Source organism: Lepus europaeus, chromosome 23 (assembly GCF_033115175.1).
Source record: "Lepus europaeus isolate LE1 chromosome 23, mLepTim1.pri, whole genome shotgun sequence".
Lineage (NCBI taxonomy): Eukaryota > Metazoa > Chordata > Mammalia > Lagomorpha > Leporidae > Lepus > Lepus europaeus.
This window is the reverse complement of record NC_084849.1, coordinates 30,116,169-30,136,273: the sequence shown is the minus strand read 5'-3', so window position 1 is coordinate 30,136,273 and position 20,105 is coordinate 30,116,169. Positions and strand designations below refer to the sequence as shown.

At 39.2% G+C, this 20,105-nt stretch overlaps 1 protein-coding gene and 1 pseudogene across 10 annotated transcripts in view; one reads left to right on the top strand and one right to left on the bottom strand.

Annotated features, from left to right (window-relative positions):
• The window catches only part of LOC133752191 (zinc finger protein OZF-like), a 50,361-nt gene that overhangs the window by 12,476 nt on the left and 17,780 nt on the right, over positions 1 to 20,105 (top strand). For 5 of the 10 annotated variants that reach the window (XR_009864903.1, XR_009864899.1, XR_009864901.1 and 2 more), the window contains exons 2-4: positions 16,267 to 16,393; positions 16,636 to 16,728; positions 17,938 to 19,906. Coding sequence is in view for 5 of the 10 variants with exons in the window: in XM_062182562.1 (XP_062038546.1) it covers positions 16,267 to 16,393; positions 16,636 to 16,728; positions 17,938 to 19,323 (1,606 nt within the window). In the remaining 5 variants the exon portion in view is untranslated. The remainder of the gene's footprint in view (positions 1 to 16,266; positions 16,394 to 16,635; positions 16,729 to 17,937; positions 19,907 to 20,105) is intronic. The other 5 variants (XM_062182562.1, XM_062182561.1, XM_062182563.1 and 2 more) reach the window with 1 other exon arrangement.
• Positions 9,746 to 11,315, bottom strand: LOC133752071 (vasculin-like protein 1; annotated as a pseudogene).

Here is a 20,105-nt window from a genome sequence, read left to right as displayed (position 1 = left end):
GTGCCGACTGTAGCTGCCATTTGGTGGGAGGTGAACCAACGGAAAAGGAAGACCTTTCTCTCTGTCTCTCTCTCCCTCATTGTTTAACTCTGCCTGTCAAAAAATATTATTTAATTATTTTCATTTTATTCATAAAGCAGAGAGACAGGCTGGAAGAGATTTCTGCCTGCTAGTTCACTCCCCAAATGAATGCAATTGTTGGGACTTGGACAGGCCAAGCCAGGAGCCAGGAGCTTTAACTGGGTCTTCCACATGGGTACAGTAACCAAGGATTTCAGCCATCTTTCACTGCTTTGCCAGGCACATTAGCAGGGAGTTGTATCAGAAGTGGAACAGCCAGACACAAACCAGTGCCCATAAGGAATGCCAGCATCAAAGAAGGTATTTTGCCACAATACCAGCTCCCTAAATATGTCTATTACGAATGCACTTCAAAAGGATCATGGAAAATGGAGCTAAAAGATGACATTACTTTGGTGTAAATATTGAAATTCATTCTTTTTTATAACACATAGTACATAAATGTTTTTAAAACCTTCCAAAATTTATTACAGCAAGACAGACTTTTTAATGACACTATAAAGTACCCTTGTTTACATGTGTATAGATGTCTCGGAAGATAATATAGGATACTTTTAAGAGAAATATGTTCTGGGGGGCTGGCGCTCTGGTGCAGCATGTTAAAGCCCTGGTCTGAAGTGCCGGCATCCCAAAAGGGCACCAGTTCTAGTCCCAGCTGCTCCTCTTCCAATCCAGCTCTCTGCTGTGGCCTGGGAAAGCAGTGGAAGATGGCTCAAGTCCTTGGGCCCTGTACCCACATGGGAGACACGGAAGAAGCTCCTGTCTCCTGGCTTCAGATTGGTGCAGCTCTGGTCATTGCAGTCAATTGGGGAGTAAACCAGCAAATGGAAGACTTCTGTCTCTCTCTCTGCCTCTCTTTGTCTGTGTAACTCTGACTTTCAGGTAAATAAATCTTAAAAAAAAAAAAAAGTGTAATGTGTTCTGGGAAATATAACTAGTATAGAAAGAAGGGGTAATGTTTTTATTTTAGACTCTTCTGCAGTATTTAATAGCTAGTATGTGCATTATTGCTAAACATGTATTTTTTTATGGTAGAGAGAGGGAGAGAGAAATCTCCAATTATTGGTTTATTCCCCCAAATGGTTGTGACATCTAGGGTAGCCCAGGATGAAGCCAGGGACAAGAAACCCTATCTGGGTCTCCAACATAGGTTGTGGGGATCCAAGCACTTGGGCCATCTTCTGCTGCCTTCTCAGGTGCATTATCAGGAAGCTGGATTACCAGGAAGCTGGAACAGAAGAGTAGCCAAGACTGATATCAGGCTTTCTGTTATGGGATGCTGGCGTTGCAAGCAACAGCTTAACCTGCAGAATCACCATTCTGCCCTCATACATCATTTTTATAATGTCTTCCTTTAGATCCATTAACATCTCTTAAATTGTCAGGTGTCCTGTAATTGGGTGTATGTATATTTATTATAGTTACATCTTCCTGTTGAATTGACCCCTTAATCTTAGTGCCCTTTTTTTCCCCTTTTAATGGTTTTTGTGATAAAGTCTATTTTGTCTGAAATTAGGGTGATTACACTTACTCATTTTTGGTTTCCATAAGCATGTATACCTTTTCCATCCTTTCACTTTCTGACTGTGGCTTTCTTGGTGAGATGTGTTTCTTGTAGGCAGCAAATAGATGGGTCTTGTTTTTTAATCCATTTGGTCTGTCTGCCTCTTTTGGAGAGTAGAGACCACGTATATTCAAGGGTACTATTGATAAGTGATGACTTAGCCCTGCAATTTTTCATAAATATTTCCATTGTTTCCTTTGGATTTCCCTTACAATTTTACCAGGGGAGATTCTGCCTGTACATTCTTTCACAATGATGACCATTATTTCACTAAAATGTCATCCATTTTGTCATTCCACACCTTCAGGAACTCCTAAGACCCATATCTTTGGTCATTTATTATTATTCCATAAATCTCCATCCTGTTTTTTAATCTCTCTCTCTCTCTCTCTCTCTTCCTCCCTCCCTCCCTCCCTCCCTCCCTCCCTCCCTCCCTTTCTTTCTTTCTTTCTTTCTTTCTTTCTTTCTTTCTTTCTTTCTTTCTTTCTCTTTCTGTCTCTCTCTCTCTTGCTTTCTATCCATCTTTCTTTTCTTTTTTTTTTTGGGGGGGGGGTTGAATGCCCAGTCAGCCTAAGCCCTGGAGCCAGTGATGTCCTTGGAGTCTTGGGGCACCTCACAGTCTTACATGGGTGTGCAATCCCCTGTCAGTCCTACCAACCAGACTCAGATGCCTCCTCTCAGCTAGTTGCTGGGCTTGTGGATACAAGTTGTTGCAGTTTTCTTCTTAACTCCTCCCTGAGATTGCACTCTTTATACTTTTCTTAAACTTTCTTCCCTTAGACTAGAGCACTAAGCTCCCTACCTATTCTGCCATCTTGGAATCTCATGGTATTATCTTTAGATTTTTAACTCACCATGAGTTGACTTTTCTATAATGTAAGAGGTGTGGGAGTATATTTTCAGCCTTCAGTATATGGTTAGTCACTTTCTTTACTACTTGCTAAAGAAATTCTTTTTCCAAGCATTTTGGTTCCTTTGTTAAAGATGAGTTGCCTTTGGAAATGTGGGTTTATTTCTGCGCTGTCTATTCTGTATTCTGTTACACTGAACTATGTGTCTTTTTTTTTTTTTTTTTTTTTTGGCAGGCAGAGTTAGACAGTGAGAGAGAGAGACAGAGAGAAAGGTCTTCCTTCTGTTGGTTCACGCCCCAAATGGCCATCACAGCCAGTGTGCTGCGCTGATCCAAAGCCAAGAACCAGGTGCTTCTTCCTGGTCTCCTATGCGGGTGCAGGGCCCAAGCACTTGGGCCATCCTCCACTGCCTTCCCAGGCCACAGCAGAGAGCTGGACTGGAAGAGGAACAACCAGGACAGAATCCAGCACCCCAACTGGGACTAGAACCTGGGTGCTGGTCCCACAGGCAGAGGATTATCTTAGTGAGCTGTGGCACCGGCCTATGTGTTTTTATGCCAGTGCTTTCATGTTTCTGTAATATGTCTTGAAATCAGATACTGTAATTCCTTCAGATTTATTATGTTTTTAAAGATTGCTTGTACCATTTGAGGGTTTTCTTGTTTCAAATGAATTTTTAGTTTGCTTTTAGAGCTAAAAAGCAGGAAGGAAATTTTGAAGAATTTATTTTCTTTTTAAGAAGATTTATTTATTTCAAAGGCAGAGTGACAGAGAGATATAGTAAACGAGTTCTTGAATCTGCTAGTACACTTCCCAAATAGCAACCATTGCTGGGGTTGAGCCAGGTCAAATCCAGCATCTGGAGCTCCACCTAGGTTTCTCACATTGTTGGCAGGGATCCAGGAAGTTGGGTCATCTTTTGCTGCTTTTCCAAGCACATTAACAGGGTGTCGGATCAAAAGTATAGCTGTCAAGACTTGAACACTTGTTCTGATATGGGATACTGGCATTGCAAGTGGCAGCTTAACACATTGTGTCAAAGTGTTAAGCCCTCTATGAAGGATTTCATTGATGCTTTGATGATAATTGCATCAAATGTGTACATTATATTGGACAGTATAAAAATTTCAAAGATACAGTTTTTTCAGTATTGGAATGTGAGACATCTTTCCAATTGTTACATATTTAATTTCTTTCATCATTGCTTTGTGATTTTGTTGTAGGAGGCTTTCAAATCCTTAGTTGAATTGATTGTAAGATATTTTATGTTCTTGTCACAATTGTAAATATATTCTTATAATTTTTCCCAATGAGTTCCCTGTTATGTACAAAAGTCCTACTGATTTTGTTTTTATATTGTATTGCCAATTTTACTGAATTCATTTATCAGTTCCAGTTCTCCATTTTCCCAATAGACCTATGTTATCTACAACCAAAAATATAAATTTGAATTCTTATTTTCCTGTTTGAATAGGTACTGTTATTCTCTGATTTCATTCATTTGAATCATTTCCTATTTTTGTTAGTCTAGCTAGAGAATTATTTTTTCTTTTCAAAGAATCAGCTCTTCATTTTCATCAGTTTTAATATGCTTAAGATTCTTCCTTGTTTACTTCTGCTGTGATAATTATTATTCATTTTTCTCTACTGCCCTTGGATTTGACTCATTCTTGTTTTTTTCTGGGTCTTAGAGAAGGATAATAGTTGCTTATCTGGTTTCTTTCTTGGGTTTCTAGAAGTTTTGGCCATTTGAAGTTGTAGTTTGTAGTTTCTACATTTTAGTTTCTACATTTCTCTGATAATTAGACCTATGTGACTGCAGGACATGGTGGAAGCAATGAGGACGTATTGATTTACTAATAAACTACCACAGAGGATATGATTTAAGTCATGGAAAATTACTTCTCAGTGCTGTGGAGGTTGCAAATGTAAGATCAAATTCACAAGAGGCTTGATTTTTCCATATGCCATGCTCCCGATGGGCTTCACACATATGATGCTGTGTATGATGTTGCATTAGTTGTTAGCACTTCAGGGTATGAGTTTTTATGGAGGCACATTTCAGTTCATGACCATAAAAGGGCCCTATGTTTTGCTTCATAGACAGCCATCTCTGGAGGGGACAGAAAATTTGAAGTGGGTGTTAGGATTTCTCATAATATTACTTTCAATACTATCTCATCAAAAGTTGTACTTGCATGTACATATACAAACACAAAAATACTTGTATACTTGAACACATACTACAGAGGAAATGCCTGATGGCTGTGTACAGGTAGCATCAATACAATAATCCATAAGATTATCTTATTGGCAGACATTAAAAAGCAAATTAGAAGGAATGACAACAAAATCTACAGATCCATAATATATACATATATATATGTATATGTATAATATTCAGTGTTTATAGTTGTTAAAGAATAAATAATAACATGTGGGACATAAAACTTAAATCTATCTTACATTGTTACACACTAGTCTACGTGAAGGACGTCTCCCTAAAACCTTTTCCTAGGCCAATGCTGTGACCTAAGTTAAGCCTCCACCTGTAGCACTGGTGTCACATGGGCGCCAATTCATGTCCCTGCCATTGCACTTCTGATCCAGCTCTTTGCTAATGGTCTGGGAAAGAAGTGGAATATGGCCCAAGTGCCTGGGCTCCTGCATCCATGTGGGAGACCCAGAGGAACCTCCTAGCTCCTGGCTTCAGATCAGCCCACCTCCAGCTGTTGTGGCCATTTGGGGAGTGAATCAGTGGGTAGAAGACCTCTGTTCTCTGTCTCTTCATCTCTGTGTCTGTAACTCTGCCTCTCCAATTAATAAATAAATCTTTAAAAAGCAAAAGAGAAAACCTTTCACATCTTATAATTTCTGGCACGAAAAATTTACACAGGACTACAGTACACATAGGAAAGATACATTCTGAAAATCATAAATCTAGTTCATTGTAGCAGAAATTTTAACAAATACTTTTGATTTTCTCAACATTGTATTCTAAATTAATGACATAGTTAGTCATTGTGGGTTTTTCAGCTCTTTGGCAGCCACTCATACTACTTAACAGCTTTTCTAAATTTATCACTATGCATGTTTTTTAACACATGCATTGGATTTTACCAGTTTAGTGAACATGGAGTTGCCTATTACAGGATTTTTAAAAATTACATTTTAATGATACATGTAGTCAACATCTTCATAGTCTCCAAAACAACTAAATAATAACATGAATCAGTTTTAAGACTGACATTTGATTGTCATTAGCTAATTCAGCTAATTTGTCATTAGTATAATGTAATTACAAACATAATTAATAATTAGCTAAGCATGTAAGTATTAAAATTGAATGATTCATAGAATGTAGGCATGCCAGTGAGTAACAGTAGGGACACTTGTTAGTAAAATTTATGAGAATTACTTAACATCTAAACAAGAAGCTAGTAAAGTCCCAAAGATGTATAAGAAGCAAAGAAATACCACAGAAAATGTAAGATTCAATAAGAATAAGAGACTTGGTGCTCTCTGAACACAGGTCTGCTTACTTCTCCCGTATCCTGACACAGTGAAATGGAAACACCAGGACCCCTCTCCTGTCTGCTGCCCATTTGGGGGCAATCTATCCTCATTTGCTCTCTCTCCAGTTATCTGTTGCCAATAATATGCTCTGGGTGAATGTGGCTGAGAGGTAGGGTCTTGTCCTATCTGAAGTATGGAATCTCTTTGGTAAGATAACACATAGATCCCATCTTCCATTACATGTCATATTCAAAATAAGCATATCTACAGAAACATCACATTTTTAGTAACTTTAGACTGGAAGACATGGGGATAGGGAAGATTCTCTCTCTCTCTCTCTCTCTCTCTCTCTCTCTTTCAAATAAGTAATTTTATTTAGAAAAATAAATATACCCCCAGTCTCCAACATGTCTCTAAAGCTCCCACCTACTTGATCCCTTGATTCCCAGATTGTGTTCTTCAGGGTATGCTTTCACAGAAAACTGGAATTGTATCAAGAGTGGAGTTGGCACTCAAATCTGTGCATTGTGGAATGTGAGTGTCCATAGCAGCATCTTAAAAACTTGGTCAAATGCCCACTTTCAAATTTGCTTCAGGATGGACAACAATATTCTGTTGTTGAGAGTGGTGATATTTACACATAACTAAAATCCATGTAAAATATGACTTCCCTTTCCTAGGATACATTGCATCTTTTATGGAAAATCTGAATATTAATTCATGAGAAATTAATAGAGTAGTAGAAGGTGGTTCTAAAAGAATGACTCTGGATGGCCTTGTTAGGAATGGTGACATAAAATGTATCTGTCTTTTTAAAGAATGTAATTATAAAATAAGTAAATATAAAACTAAGTATGGTCAGACATGAGTGAAGACTAATACTTTTAATAGTGATGAATCAGAAAAATCTGATTTCAGGTTTTCTTTTTCTAGTATGAAGTTTATTTTTTATGTCTTCTTCTATTTCTTTAATGTTTTGCAATTTTCATTGTAGAGATCTTTCACCTGGTTGCTTAAATTTATTCCAAGATATTTGATTTTCTTTGGAGCTATTGTGAATGGTACTGATCTTATAAGTTCTTCCTCATGCATGGCGTTGTGTATGTATTGAATTTCTGTGTTAGTTTTATATCCTGCCACTTCACCACTATTATGAGTTTCAAAAGTCTTCTTTAAATGTTTGGTAGAATTCAGCAGTGAAGCCATCTGGCCCTGGGCTTTTCTTTGTTAGGAGGGTCTTTATTACTAATTCAGTCTCTATCTTGGTTACTGGTCCATTTAGATTTTCTATATCTTCATGACTAATTTTGGTAGATTGTATTTTTCTAGGACTCTCCCCATTTCCTCTAGGTTTCCTAGTTTGTTGGCATATACTCTTTGTAATAATTTCTCATGATTCTGTTTATAACTGTTGTTACATTTACTTTTTCATCTCTGACTTTATTGATTTGGTTCTTTTTTTGTTAGTTGCACCATGATGTATCAATTTTATTTGTTTTTAAAAAATCAACTTCTCATTTCACTGATTTTTTTGTGTTCTTTTATTGGTTTTGATTTTGTTTATTCTTTTTTAATTTATGCATGTATTCTAATAGTCTCTTTGTGGAGTCTTTTGGTTTCCCTATATATAAGGCTATGTTATCTGCAAACAGGGAAAATTTTAGTTTCTCCATTCTAATTTGTGTTTCTTTGATTTCCTTTTTGTTTTTTATTTTTGCTCTCGTTAAAACTTTCACAGTTGTATTGAATAGCAGTGGTGAGAGTGAACAACTTCATCTGGTTCCAGTTTTCAGTGGAGATGCTTCCAATTTTTCTCATTAAATATGATACTGTTGAAGATTTGCCATATATGGCCTTGATTTTGTTAAGGAATGTTCTTTCTACACCCAATATGTTTGCAGTTTTTATAATGAAAGAATTTTGTGTTTTATAAAATGCTTTTTATGCCTCTATTGAAATCATTATATGGTTTTCATTCAGTTTGTTAATGTGATGTATCACATTTATTGTTTTGCTTATATTGAGCTATATTCCCTCATACCAGTGATAAGTCCTTCTTGGTCTATGTGAATGATCTTTCTTATGTGTTGCTGGATTCAATAAGCAAGAACTTTGAAGAGGATTTTTGCATCTGTGTTCATCAGTGGTATTGTTCTCTATTTATCTTTCTGTATTGTATATTTTTTTTCTAGTTTGGGAATGGAGGTAATACTGGTCTCATCAAGGAGACCTGAAGTCAGGAGACTGGAGCTTCTTTCATATCTCTCACAGGGGTTCAGTGGCCCAAGCATTTGGCCCATTCTATGCTGCCTTCCTAAACACACTAGCAGTGAGCTGAATCAGTTTGAAGCATTAATGTTATGATACTATCCTTGTAGTTCAAGGATATAGAACCCATCTGGTACAAAGTCCCTTTTGTGGGTGGGCCTTGAGAACTAGTGGACTTCGCCTATGTTCCAGGTAATTTAAAAGGCATGTGAGCCCCTAGAATGAAGAAGACACAGAGAGCACTAAGGATAGCACCTATAGAATTTATTTTGATTGATTTTAGTACCTTTCATTGGAGAGGGTCCCATAAAAGTAGGGCTAATTTGTAGTATTAGTGACAATTAAGTTTTGAAATGAGGCATTCATTGCACCAGAACCCAAGAAGCATTGTAAGATATTAGCCTTGTATGTTCTTCACAAGTGTGTCAAATAGTCTTCTTCAGTAAGCATGTATCTTGTGCTCCTAATAAAAGTTGGGTGCAGTTAAATTCTTTGCAAAAATTGAGTCTGATGCCAAACTCAATGAGGTGCCCATGTATACCCTAGAAGAAATGTCTTTTCAAGGTGAAAACAAACTGAGCCTGAGGGGCTTTTGGGAAAGTGAACAAAACACAATTGCCATGCTTGTAATAGCCAAGACATGTCATTTATTTCTTGAGAGGCATCAGGTATGTTAATATTAGATATAAGGCATTGTAGACATAATGGATGCCATATAACATTAAGATTTTAGTCACCTACCATGAGGTGCCATATATTTTTTTCCAGATTTAAGTGGTAAATTAGTTTGCCAAATCATGAATTTTGGAAGAAAAACCTTATTTTTTCTTTTTTCCAAACTGATGCAAAATATTCCAAGTAAGTTATTTTATGCAGTAGTTTTCCCCCTTAACAGACCTGTGATAACCACATCTTTTAAATCTGTAAATAATATTATCAAAATAATCTTAATCTTTGAAATCTCACAAAAATTTATATTTTACAATCCACCCTGTATATCAAGGCTGCAAGAATAACACATTTCCTATATCCAAATATTTTACAGCTGTACCCAAAAAGAAAAACAAAAAACCACATATGCTTGGTTAAGGGCTAAAGTTACCCAAGCAGCCAAAAATAAAATAAAATATCCAAATTATTAGCATTAATTTAATACAATTATAACTTCAATAGTTACTTTGTCATTGACAATGATTGCTTGAGCACAGGGGTGCATGCCCCAGGGCTGGTAGTAGAAGCTGTTGCTGCAGACCAGTGTCTCCTCTGCATCTCTGCACTGCCAGCTCCCACCGTGTACACTGGGTGTATGTACACATATACTTTAAAAATCTTTCTCCACACAAACTTCTTTCTATTAAGCAGATAACATGGAAGAACAATGACAAAAGCTAAACAAGCCAATCGCTTTCTCTTTGGGTTACAATTATTTCCCTTGTGCATGAAGAAGTCAATGAAAACATAAGGAAAGGAAAAGAACGATTTCTCTTGTACACTCCCTAAACACACAGGCCGAGTTTGCTGGGTCAGAAATGACTGTGAGCATTTTTATGTCTACTTCCAGGCATCATCATCTGATGTTTCACTGCTACTGGTTTCCGTGTCTGAGTCCTCCTCAAACTCTGCTTTACCAGTGCTTCTCCAAGGGGAGAACAGGCCGGAACTGCGGCTCTGCAAGAAGCCATTTTTCCTGAAGCCATTTCTTCTCAGCTGCTCTGTCTTCCTGTGGAACTCTTTGAGCTCATCTTCTGTGAGGGGAAGGCAATTCTCATCATTTTCAGGGTACTCCTGCCATCCCATTGCTTTCAGTAACCTGTGCTCTGCTTCCAGGGAGTGTGAGAGGACCTCCCCTTCTTCCACTACAGGGAGAGAAAGACCATTCTGATGACAGCCTTCCTCTCCATTTTCCTTTGGTTCAGGTGTGCTGTTGTCCTCCAAATCCTCAGGTTTGTCACAGTCTCTGCTCTCTGAGAAGTCTCCATTTCGGTCATCCTTCAGAGTCTTCAGGAACTCACTCTTCCTGTCAGTGGTTCAGCGGCTCAACTTGGTCAGATGAGAGGAGCTGATCTCAATTGGAGGGGTGGTGCTGGAAGGACTCTCTTTGGGAGAGTTTAGAACTGCAGCACCAGCCAGTGCCACTGGCTTAGTAACAGAGATTGGACTGGTAAAAGCAGACTCCCGGCTAGAGGAAAGGGATCCTGATTTGTGTTCCAATCTGTTAGCTTTCCATGCATTTGGCTTGGAAGGAGGTGGTGCATACTTAGCAACCAAGTTCTTATAGACACTTGGAGCGATGGTTGATGCTTTGTTCCCACTTGCATGCTGAGATCCTGGTGAGGTGAATGCAGCAGAAAAGGCAGCAGCAGGATCCTTTTTGGAAATTTTTTTGATGACTAACATCTTGGAAAGTTGCTTGGCACTAGAGGGGTTTTCCCACAATCCAGAAAGGGTCCCAATAGGTCTGCATGGCTGATTCTGTGTGCCAGCTTCTGGATTCAAAGAAGGAAAATCTTCCTCTTCAAATTGTAGTTTTTCCACCTTGACTTCTTTCTTTTCTTCCCTAATCTCTGTTGGAGGCTTTTCCTGAAAGGCACAGCCTTTCTGGATATGCAAGCTGCCATTCCAGTGTCGATGGTTTCCTGCTCCACCTCCACTCCGCTGGCTCACACCATCGTGCTGACTTCGCGAAGAGCCATGCCAACCAGATGTGTTCCCTGTGATTCCAGCATATGCTCCTTTAGAGACACCAGAGTCCACAGAATCATGGCAGAACAGGGAGGGCTGGTGCCAGGAATCTGTAGTTCATAGGGGTCCATTGTTAAAAAAGCCATCAGAGGAATTGTGTCAATGGCGGCTTACTCCAAATCTACCTTCTCCTCAGGGAAGATGTTCTCTGTGTTTTTCAAAGGTGGCTGTAGGTGACTTAGCTGACTGTGGTGTTGAGAAATTTGGCCAAGCAGGAACAAAGTCATGCTGCGCCATTTAGGTCCAGAGTCTCTTTTTAGCAAGGTGAGGCATCCAACCTCATGGCCAGGATCCCAGAGTGTAACCTCTGTGGTCCTGTTCTTGAACTCCTTGAGTCTGCCAGCTGGATCTCCCATGAGATTTTCTTGTGAAAAGGGTGCTTAAGTAGCCTGGACAGCAGCATGCCTTGTGATGAAGCACAGAAAATGCCAGGCTCCGCGTGGATCTCTCAGTCCCTTCAATTGTTCATCTTAAACTATCTAGTTTCTGACACGTTTCCAAATGGGGGGAAGGGGGAAGAGGAAGGAGGAAGGGGACCATAAAAAGTATTTGTTAAATTTAAAAAAGGGGTGAAGGGGAAAGAGCTATGTCTACATTCACCTCATTCAACTTCCTTGAGTAATGGCACTATGATGTTGCTTAAATGGGTAATACATGGGCATTTGAACAGTGAGTGCAAACACTGTTCATAACAAGGTCATAGCTAGAGAGACAGGTAAGCTCATATGTGGGCAAACACTGTCATTAAGGTGATAAATGAAAAATAAAATATTAAAGCACTATAAAAGATCTTCTGAGTAGTCAACTCCAGTGGCAAAATATCCACATGACAAAGCCCTTAAAACATAAATCTCATTATTCTCACACAACTACTAAAAAGTGTGCAGATATATATTTATACTTGTCTTAACCTTCAAAATCTAAGGATAGGAATTTTGTTTATAAAGTTTTAAAAAAATCAGGAACTTGATATACTTTTCCCTCTAAGGAATAGCAGCTTTCAAGGCAGATTTCTTGGTATAAACCTCCTAAATGTATATTCTATTTCTTTGTTCTTCATAAATTCAGAGCAAAATTCAAATAAGTAAAAAGAGAGGAGTAAAGGATAGACAAGGAGAAAGTTCCAAAATGAGGTTTGCTTCTCTTCTGGTTTCTTTATTTTACTTGCTCTGCTCCTTCCCCCAAACTGTATCCAGCTACTGGAAGGTGATTGAAAGAATCTTCAATGCTTCAGTAGAGAAATCACTTATTATTTTGGATCCATTTCAGTCATTAAAAAGGCCACACAAATTCACCACTCGGGCAGTGGCAGGGCTACAACAGGGATGAGACGTGGCATCTGAAGACAGGGGCCCCAGCCTCTCAACCTGCCAGAGGTGACTAGCCCACAACCATAACAAAGCTCTTCCCAAAATGGCTGCCCAGCCCACAAGGCTCAGGAGGGGTAGAGCGGCTGGAGGAGGAGAAGCAACGACCAGCCTGGGTCCCCCTCCCCCAACCAACCCCCGGAATAAAAACCTTCTTATTAATTAAGTGTAATGTAGTACTTTTTCCCCAGAAAACTTTTATTTAAGGAATACAAATTTGATATATTTCATAATTAGAACTTTAGGATCATGTTGATTCTTCCCACTGTACCCACCATCCCACCCACTCTCCCACTGCTCCTCCTCCTCCCTCTCCTCTTCCAAGTCTGATTTTTTTTTTTGGGCAGGCAGAGTGGACAGTGAGAGACAAAGAGAAATGTCTTCCTTTTCCGTTGGTTCAACCCCGGATGGCTGCTGCAGCCGGCGCACCACACTGATCCACAGCCAGGAGCCAGGTGCTTCTCCTGGTCTCTCATGCAGGTGCAGAGCCCAAGGACCTGGGCCATCCTCCACTGCACTCCCTGGCCACAGCAGAGAGCTGGACTGGAAGAGGAGCAACTGGGACAGAATTCAGTGCCCTGACTGGGACTAGAACCTGGGGTGCTGGCACCACAGGTGGAGGATTAGCCTATTGAGCCACGACGCCAGCCACTAATATCAATTTTTAAATTAACTTCATACACATAATATAAGAGCTCAAAATATAGTATGGAAAAAATTAATTGTTCCTAAGTAGTTGAGAAAAGGGCTTTTCAAATTCACTACTTCTCAAAGTGTCACTTTGTCTTCTATAGATTACAATTTTGGTGTTCTATTTGTTATCAAAGGTCAGGCAGAACGTATGGTATTTGACCTTTTGGGACTGGCTTATTTCACTCAGTATGGTTTCCAGCTTCCTCCATTTGCTGCAAATGACTAAGTTTTTTTGTTTATTTTGTTTTGTTTTTTGTTTTTTAACTCTGTGTAGTACTCCATAGTGTCAATATTCCATAAGTTCTTTATCCAGTCTTCATTTGAATGACACTTGGGTTGCTTCTATGTCTTACTTATTGTTAATTCAGCTAGCTTCAATAAACATGGGAATACAGATAACTCTTTTATATGCTGATTTCATTTCCTTTGAGTAAATTCCCAGAAATAGAATGCTTCTGTCATATGATGGCTCTATATTCAGATTTCTGAGGTATCTCCAAACTGTCATCCATAGTGGCTTTACCAGTTTACATTCCCACCCAAAGTGAATTAGGGTACCTTTTTTCCCACATCCTTGTCAGCATTTGTTTGTTGATTTCTGTATGAAAGCCATTGTAATGGAGATGAGATGAAACCTCCTTGTGGTTTTTATTTGCATTTCCCTGGCAGCTAATGATTCTGGGCATTTTGTCATGGTCTCTTGGTCATTTGGATTTCCTCTTTTGAAAAATGCCAATTTGGGTGCTGACACTGTGGCAGAGTGGGTAAGGCTGCTGCCTGCAGTGCTCGCATCCCATATGGGCACCAGTTTGAGTCCCGATTGCTACACTTCCAATCCAGCTCTCTGCTATGGCCTGGAAAAATAGTAGAAGATGGCCCAAGTCCGTGGGTCCCTGCACCCATGTGGGTGGGAGACCTGGAAGAATCTCCTGGCTTCTGGATTTGGATCTGCAAAGCTCTGGCTGTTTTAGCCATCTGGGGAATGAACCAATGAATGGAAATCCTCTCTCTCTCTCTGCCTCTCTCAAACTCTTTCAAATAAAATAATATAATTTTTTTTTTTTTCAAAAAAGAGAAAGATGCCTGCTTAAGTCCTTACCTCATTTCTTAACTGGATTGTTTGTTTTGTTGTTGTTAAGTTTCTTGATCTCTTTATATATTCTGGTAATTAATCCTTTATCAGTTTCATAGTTTGCAAATAATATTTCTCATTCTGTTGGTTGCCTCTTCACTTTGCTGAGTAGAAATGTTTCCCATGCCAATGTTTTGCAGGGTTTCCCCAATGTTATCTGATTATTTGATGGTATCCAGTCATAGATTTACATCCATTTTGGGTGGATTTTTAATGTAATAAAATTTAATACCTGAAGACATTGAGTTTCCATTTATCAGGCCATTTAGGTAATTTATTTTGGGAATCTATGAATTCCTATTTTCTCTAGACAAGTTCTGACTTAAGAACTATATTTTATTACTCTCTCCTTTAAACTATCTCTTCCAGCTGTCAGATTGTTTTACTACACTTAACTATTGAAAATTAGGCAATACTATAGTTAAAGTGAGATATACCAAGTAAACTATTTTTCTTCTGATGCACATTTTAGAACTTATGAAAAATTTATATTGAGTACCCTGTTTAAATTCAGTAGGATGCTAGGGTAAGATTATTGTATACACTACTGATTATACCTTTGAAACTTTGTGAATAAGTGCATGCAGAACCAGAGAAAGTTGATGTATATTTCATGCTGTCAAGAATAAGAATCAGCATCTTTGTTATCTTTTTTAATTATACCATTTAAAAATAAATTTTAGATTTCCAAATGCATCAAACTATACACTTTTTAGAAATATTTACATATATACAAGTGTAGTTTATACCTTTTTCATTTTTCTGATTTATCTAGACTTTTAAAAAGATTTATTGGGGCCAGTGCTGTGGTGCTGCAGTTAAAGCCTCCACCTGTGGTGGCAGCATCCCATATGGGTAGTGATTCATGTCCCAGCTGCATCATTTCCAATCCAGCTCCATGGTAAAGTGTCTGGGAAAATAGGTCCCAAGTCCTTTAGCTTATTCACCCATGTAGGAGATGCAGAAGAAACCCCTGGCAGCGGGCTTCAGATTGGCCCAGCTCCACATGGCAGCTATATGGGCTGTGAACAAGCACATGAATGATCCTTATTTCTCTCTCTCTTGAAATCTGCCATTCAAATAAGTAACTTTTAAAGAATATTTATGTATTTGAAATAAATAGTTATGAGATCTTCCATCCATTGATTCTCTCCCCAAAATAGCTACTATGGCCAGAGGTGGGCCAGGCTGAATCTAAGAGGTGTGTCTGGGTCTGCTGTGTGGGTGGCAGAGGTGCACACACTTGTGCCATCTTTTGCTGCTTTCCCAGGAGCAGCAGCAAGGAGCTGGCTCAGAAGTGGAGCAACTAATACACAAACTTGCACACATATGGGTTGTTAGCATTGTTCATTCCCCTCATAGCGTCACATAAGGTTTCTAGTCTTTCCCGCTGAACACTTCTACATTCTTCTCCTTAACATTGCTCATTTATGGGTCAATATTGTCCCTCTTTCAGCCTGCCCTGCAATCCCCCTTGACAGATTCTGGCCATTTGTGACCTGAAACTCCTGTTCCTTGAAGTGGGTATTTTTTACAGTCTTTAGAATGCTTTTTACAGTCTTTGAATGCTTTTGTGTGGCTGCCCAATGCTCAATAAGTCTAAAAAGAAACCAGATCCTTGGGGCCGGTGCTGTGGCATAGAGTGTAAAGCCGCCACCTGCAGTGCTAGCATCCAAAATGGGTGTCAGTATGAGACACAGTGGTTCCACTTCTGATCCAGCTCTTTGCTATGGCCTGGCAAAGCAGTAGAAGATGGCCCAAGTGCTTGGGCCCCTGAACCCTTGTGGGAGACTCAGAAGAAACTCCTTGCTTCTGGGTTTGGATCGGTGCAGCTCTGGCCATTGCGGTCACCTGAGGAGTGAACTAGTGGATAGAAGAACTCTCCCCCTCTCTCTCTGCCTCTTCTTCTCTCTCTGTATAACTCTGACTTTAAAAATAAAAAGAAAAAAGAAATATCCTTAATTCCTCCTTCATACCCATGTAGAAAATACACAACTGTGAGTGTTGTTATGTGACAGAATTGATATGTTGACCAAAAGTGTTCTATCACAGATGATGATAACATTTGAAGACCTCGCTGTGTACTTTACCTGGGAAGAATGGCAGAATATGAACAAAGCTCAGAAAATCCTGTACAAGGATGTGATGCTAGAAACTTTCAGCAGTCTGTTCTCCTTGGGTGAGTGACATCCATCACAAGCTGAATGGCAATATTTTCTTGCTATTTGACAAATAAGTGAACACTTCATAAAATTTAATAATGGGCAGGTATAGAATTTAAGTCCATGAATAATCTGAAAACCTGCCATCGAGGAAAGGATTCACATTGGAACATCTGCTGCATAGCTCCTAGACCAAGCTGTACTCCTGTAGTTAACCCAAAATAAATTTCACAAAGTCTTACATTGTTTCCATTAATAGGAAAATGCATTAGCAAACCTGACTTGATCTTCAAGTTGGAGCAAGGTGCAGAGCCATGGATGATGGAAGAATGTCTAAATCAGAGCCTTCCAGGTCAGTTTGCACATAATGGGCAGGGGGGCCAAGGCAGAAAGAGTGCAACAGGTTTTGACTGGTGCTCTTTCCATGAATTATTACCAAGTCTTACTCCTGATGACAGCTGGTTTTGTGCACCAGACACTCAGACACAGAATATCTATGGCTACCAGTATTTCTCCAACTCTTTTGTTCTTGGATAAAGATGTTCTTTGATTTCAAAAAGACAAACAAAACCCTTCCAGTCCTCCTCTGATGTTACTAATGCACTTTTCTAGTTTAGATACATTCCACAAATGCTAATTTGTCCTTCTATACACTTTCATAACTTTTCCTTCATTAAGCTATTAATTCCTTTGGTGCTCATTAACTGGGTAACTTATAGAAATTTGTTACTCATCACTCAGATTGAGTTCCAATCATGTTTTCCTGGACAGGAAACTTGCTATTTTAGCATCTCAGGACTGAACCAGTAAATACTTTCTCTTTCTTTGTCTCTTTTAATTTTTTTCTCTCTCTGTGACTCAGATAAATAAGAAAATGATAGGTTGTTGGAAACATTTGAGAAGTGAGCCAGAGGCTGACAACCCCCTGTTTCATTCTCTTTTTGTGTCTCATTCTCTGTCTCTCTGATTCTCAAGTGAGTAAATAAGTAAGTAAAGGGCACATGATGGTCAGGAGTAAGCCTCTATGCTGTGATGTCATAAATCATGGAATTAAGCATGAAAAGCATGAAGCTAAGCATGCAAATAAGTGATTCTAGACTCATTAAGACAGTCGTGAGATTCTGAGTATCAAGGTCACATTCTTTCTGACGTACTACAGGGGATCAAGCACATGAACCATCATTTGCTGCCTTCCAGTTTACATAAGCAGATGTATTGGAAGCAGAATAGCCAGGGCTGAAACTCGCACTGTTTTTGGTTGCAGGCATCCTAAGCAGTGACTTAACACATGTTGCCACAAAACCCATTCTGCCACACTTGAAAAAAAATTCAGTTAGTAAACAAGATTATGTTGAACTTTGGGTTATATATTGGAACAAATTAAAATATGCATGTATTAGGGAGTAAAAACAATATAATTGTCATAAATTAGTATCTTGAACTAATATTGTAAAAATCTTATGCTACTTGGATAACAAGTAACTTCATTTCCTTTACATGAATATGCTAGAAGAAACAGTTATATGTGATTCATTGACATAGTTATATTTTATTCTTACAGTTTCCATGAAAAGGGGTGACCTGCCTAGGATCAACCAGGAAAGTCAGGACAAAAATATGAATCAGAATGTAATGAAAAATAATAAGACATCAACTCCCAAGAGAGCTGAATTAAGAAAAACACTTAATTTAAGTTCAAGCCATATTCCAAAACTGATTATTGAAAAGAGAAATAGTGAGCATGGAAAAGCTACATTCCATAAATCATACCTCATCATACATCAGAAAATTCACACAGAGGTTAAACCTCATAAATGTGATGACTGTGGAAAAGCCTTTGGCCAGAAGAAAAACCTCATAATGCATCAGAGAATCCACACAGGTGAGAAACCTTATGAATGTAATGAATGTGGAAAAGCCTTTGCTTATAAGTCCGAAGTCATCAGACATCAGAGAATTCACACAGGGGAGAAACCTTATGAATGTAATGACTGTGGAAAAGCCTTTGGCCGGAAGACAAACCTCATAATGCATCAGAGAATTCACACAGGGGAGAAACGTTATGAATGTAATGAGTGTGGAAAAGCCTTTGCTTATAAGTCGGAAGTCATCAGACATCAGAGAATTCACACAGGGGAGAAACCTTATGGATGTAATGACTGTGGAAAAGCCTTTGCTAATAAGTCACAACTCATCAATCATCAGAAAATTCACACAGGGGAGAAACCTTATGGATGTAATGACTGTGGAAAAGCCTTTGCTAGTAAGTCAGAAGTCATCATACATCAGAAAATTCACACAGAGGTTAAACCTCATAAATGTGATGACTGTGGAAAAGCCTTTGGCCAGAAGAAAAACCTCATAATGCAGCAGAGAATCCACACAGGTGAGAAACCTTATGAATGTAATGTCTGTGGAAAAGTCTTTGTCCAGAAGTCACACGTCATCAGACATCAGAGTATCCACACAGGGGAGAAACCTTATGAATGTAATGACTGTGGAAAAGCCTTTGCTAGTAAGTCAGAAGTCAACAGACATCAGAGAATCCACACAGGTGAGAAACCTTATGAATGTACTGACTGTGGAAAAGCCTTTGCTAATAAGTCACACCTCATCAGACCTTATGGATGTAAAGAGTGTGGAAAAGCCTTTGCTAATAAGTCACACCTCATCAGGCATCAGAGAATCCACACAGGGGAGAAACCTCATGAATGTAATGAGTGTGGAAAAGCCTTTGTCCAAAAGTCACAAGTCATCAGACATCAGAGAATCCACACAGGGGAGAAACCGTATGAATGTAATGACTGTGGAAAAGCATATGGCCATAAATCAGACCTCAGAACACATCAGAGAATTCACACAGAGGAGAATCCTTATGAATGTCATGACTGTGGAAAAGGCTTTGCAGCTAAGTCGGACCTCATCAAACATCAGAGAATTCACACAGGTGAGGAATCTTATGAAGATGACTGGAAAACCCTTGGCCAGAAATCAAAACTTAGAATGCATTAGAGAATTCACACAGGGGATAAACCTTATAAATGTAATTCCTGTGGGAAAGCCTTTGGCTAGAAGTCACAACTCATAATGCATTGGAGAATTCCCCCAAGGGAGAAACCTTATGAATGAGATGATTGTGAAAAAGCCTTTGGCCAGAAATCAAACCTCATAATGCATCTGAATATTCAGATAGGGGAGTATTCTTCTATATGTAATGACTATGTAAAACCCGTTGACTGTAAGTCAGAATTCTTCATCACAGAATTCATACATGGGTTGTTGCAGTTGATTTCTCAACAATGTTGCAGTAGATTCATTTCTGAGAGGAGGTGCGTGGTGGGGGCAAGAGGTGTGGGGTCACCACACAGACCCCGGGCATCAGATGAAAGCAGGCTTGAGGCAAGCAGCCCACAGACTCATTTATTTCAGTTGGTACAACAGCTTATATAGCCAAGACCAGCCTGTCCTGTCAATGGGCGCTGTATGCCCCAACCAATCACAGCCTGTTGCCAGGCCAACTCCATTGCCAGGTGGGTTTCAAAGCCATTCCTGAGTACCTGACGCTGGCTTGCCAGCGACCATCTTCTCATTCCACCACAAAGGGGAAAACCTCATGAATGTAATGATTGTGGGAAAGTGTTTTGCTATCTATTTTCGCACCTAAGACATCAGAGAATTCACAAGCAATTTCCCTCACAGTCACAACAGGGAGAACCTTATGAATAGAAC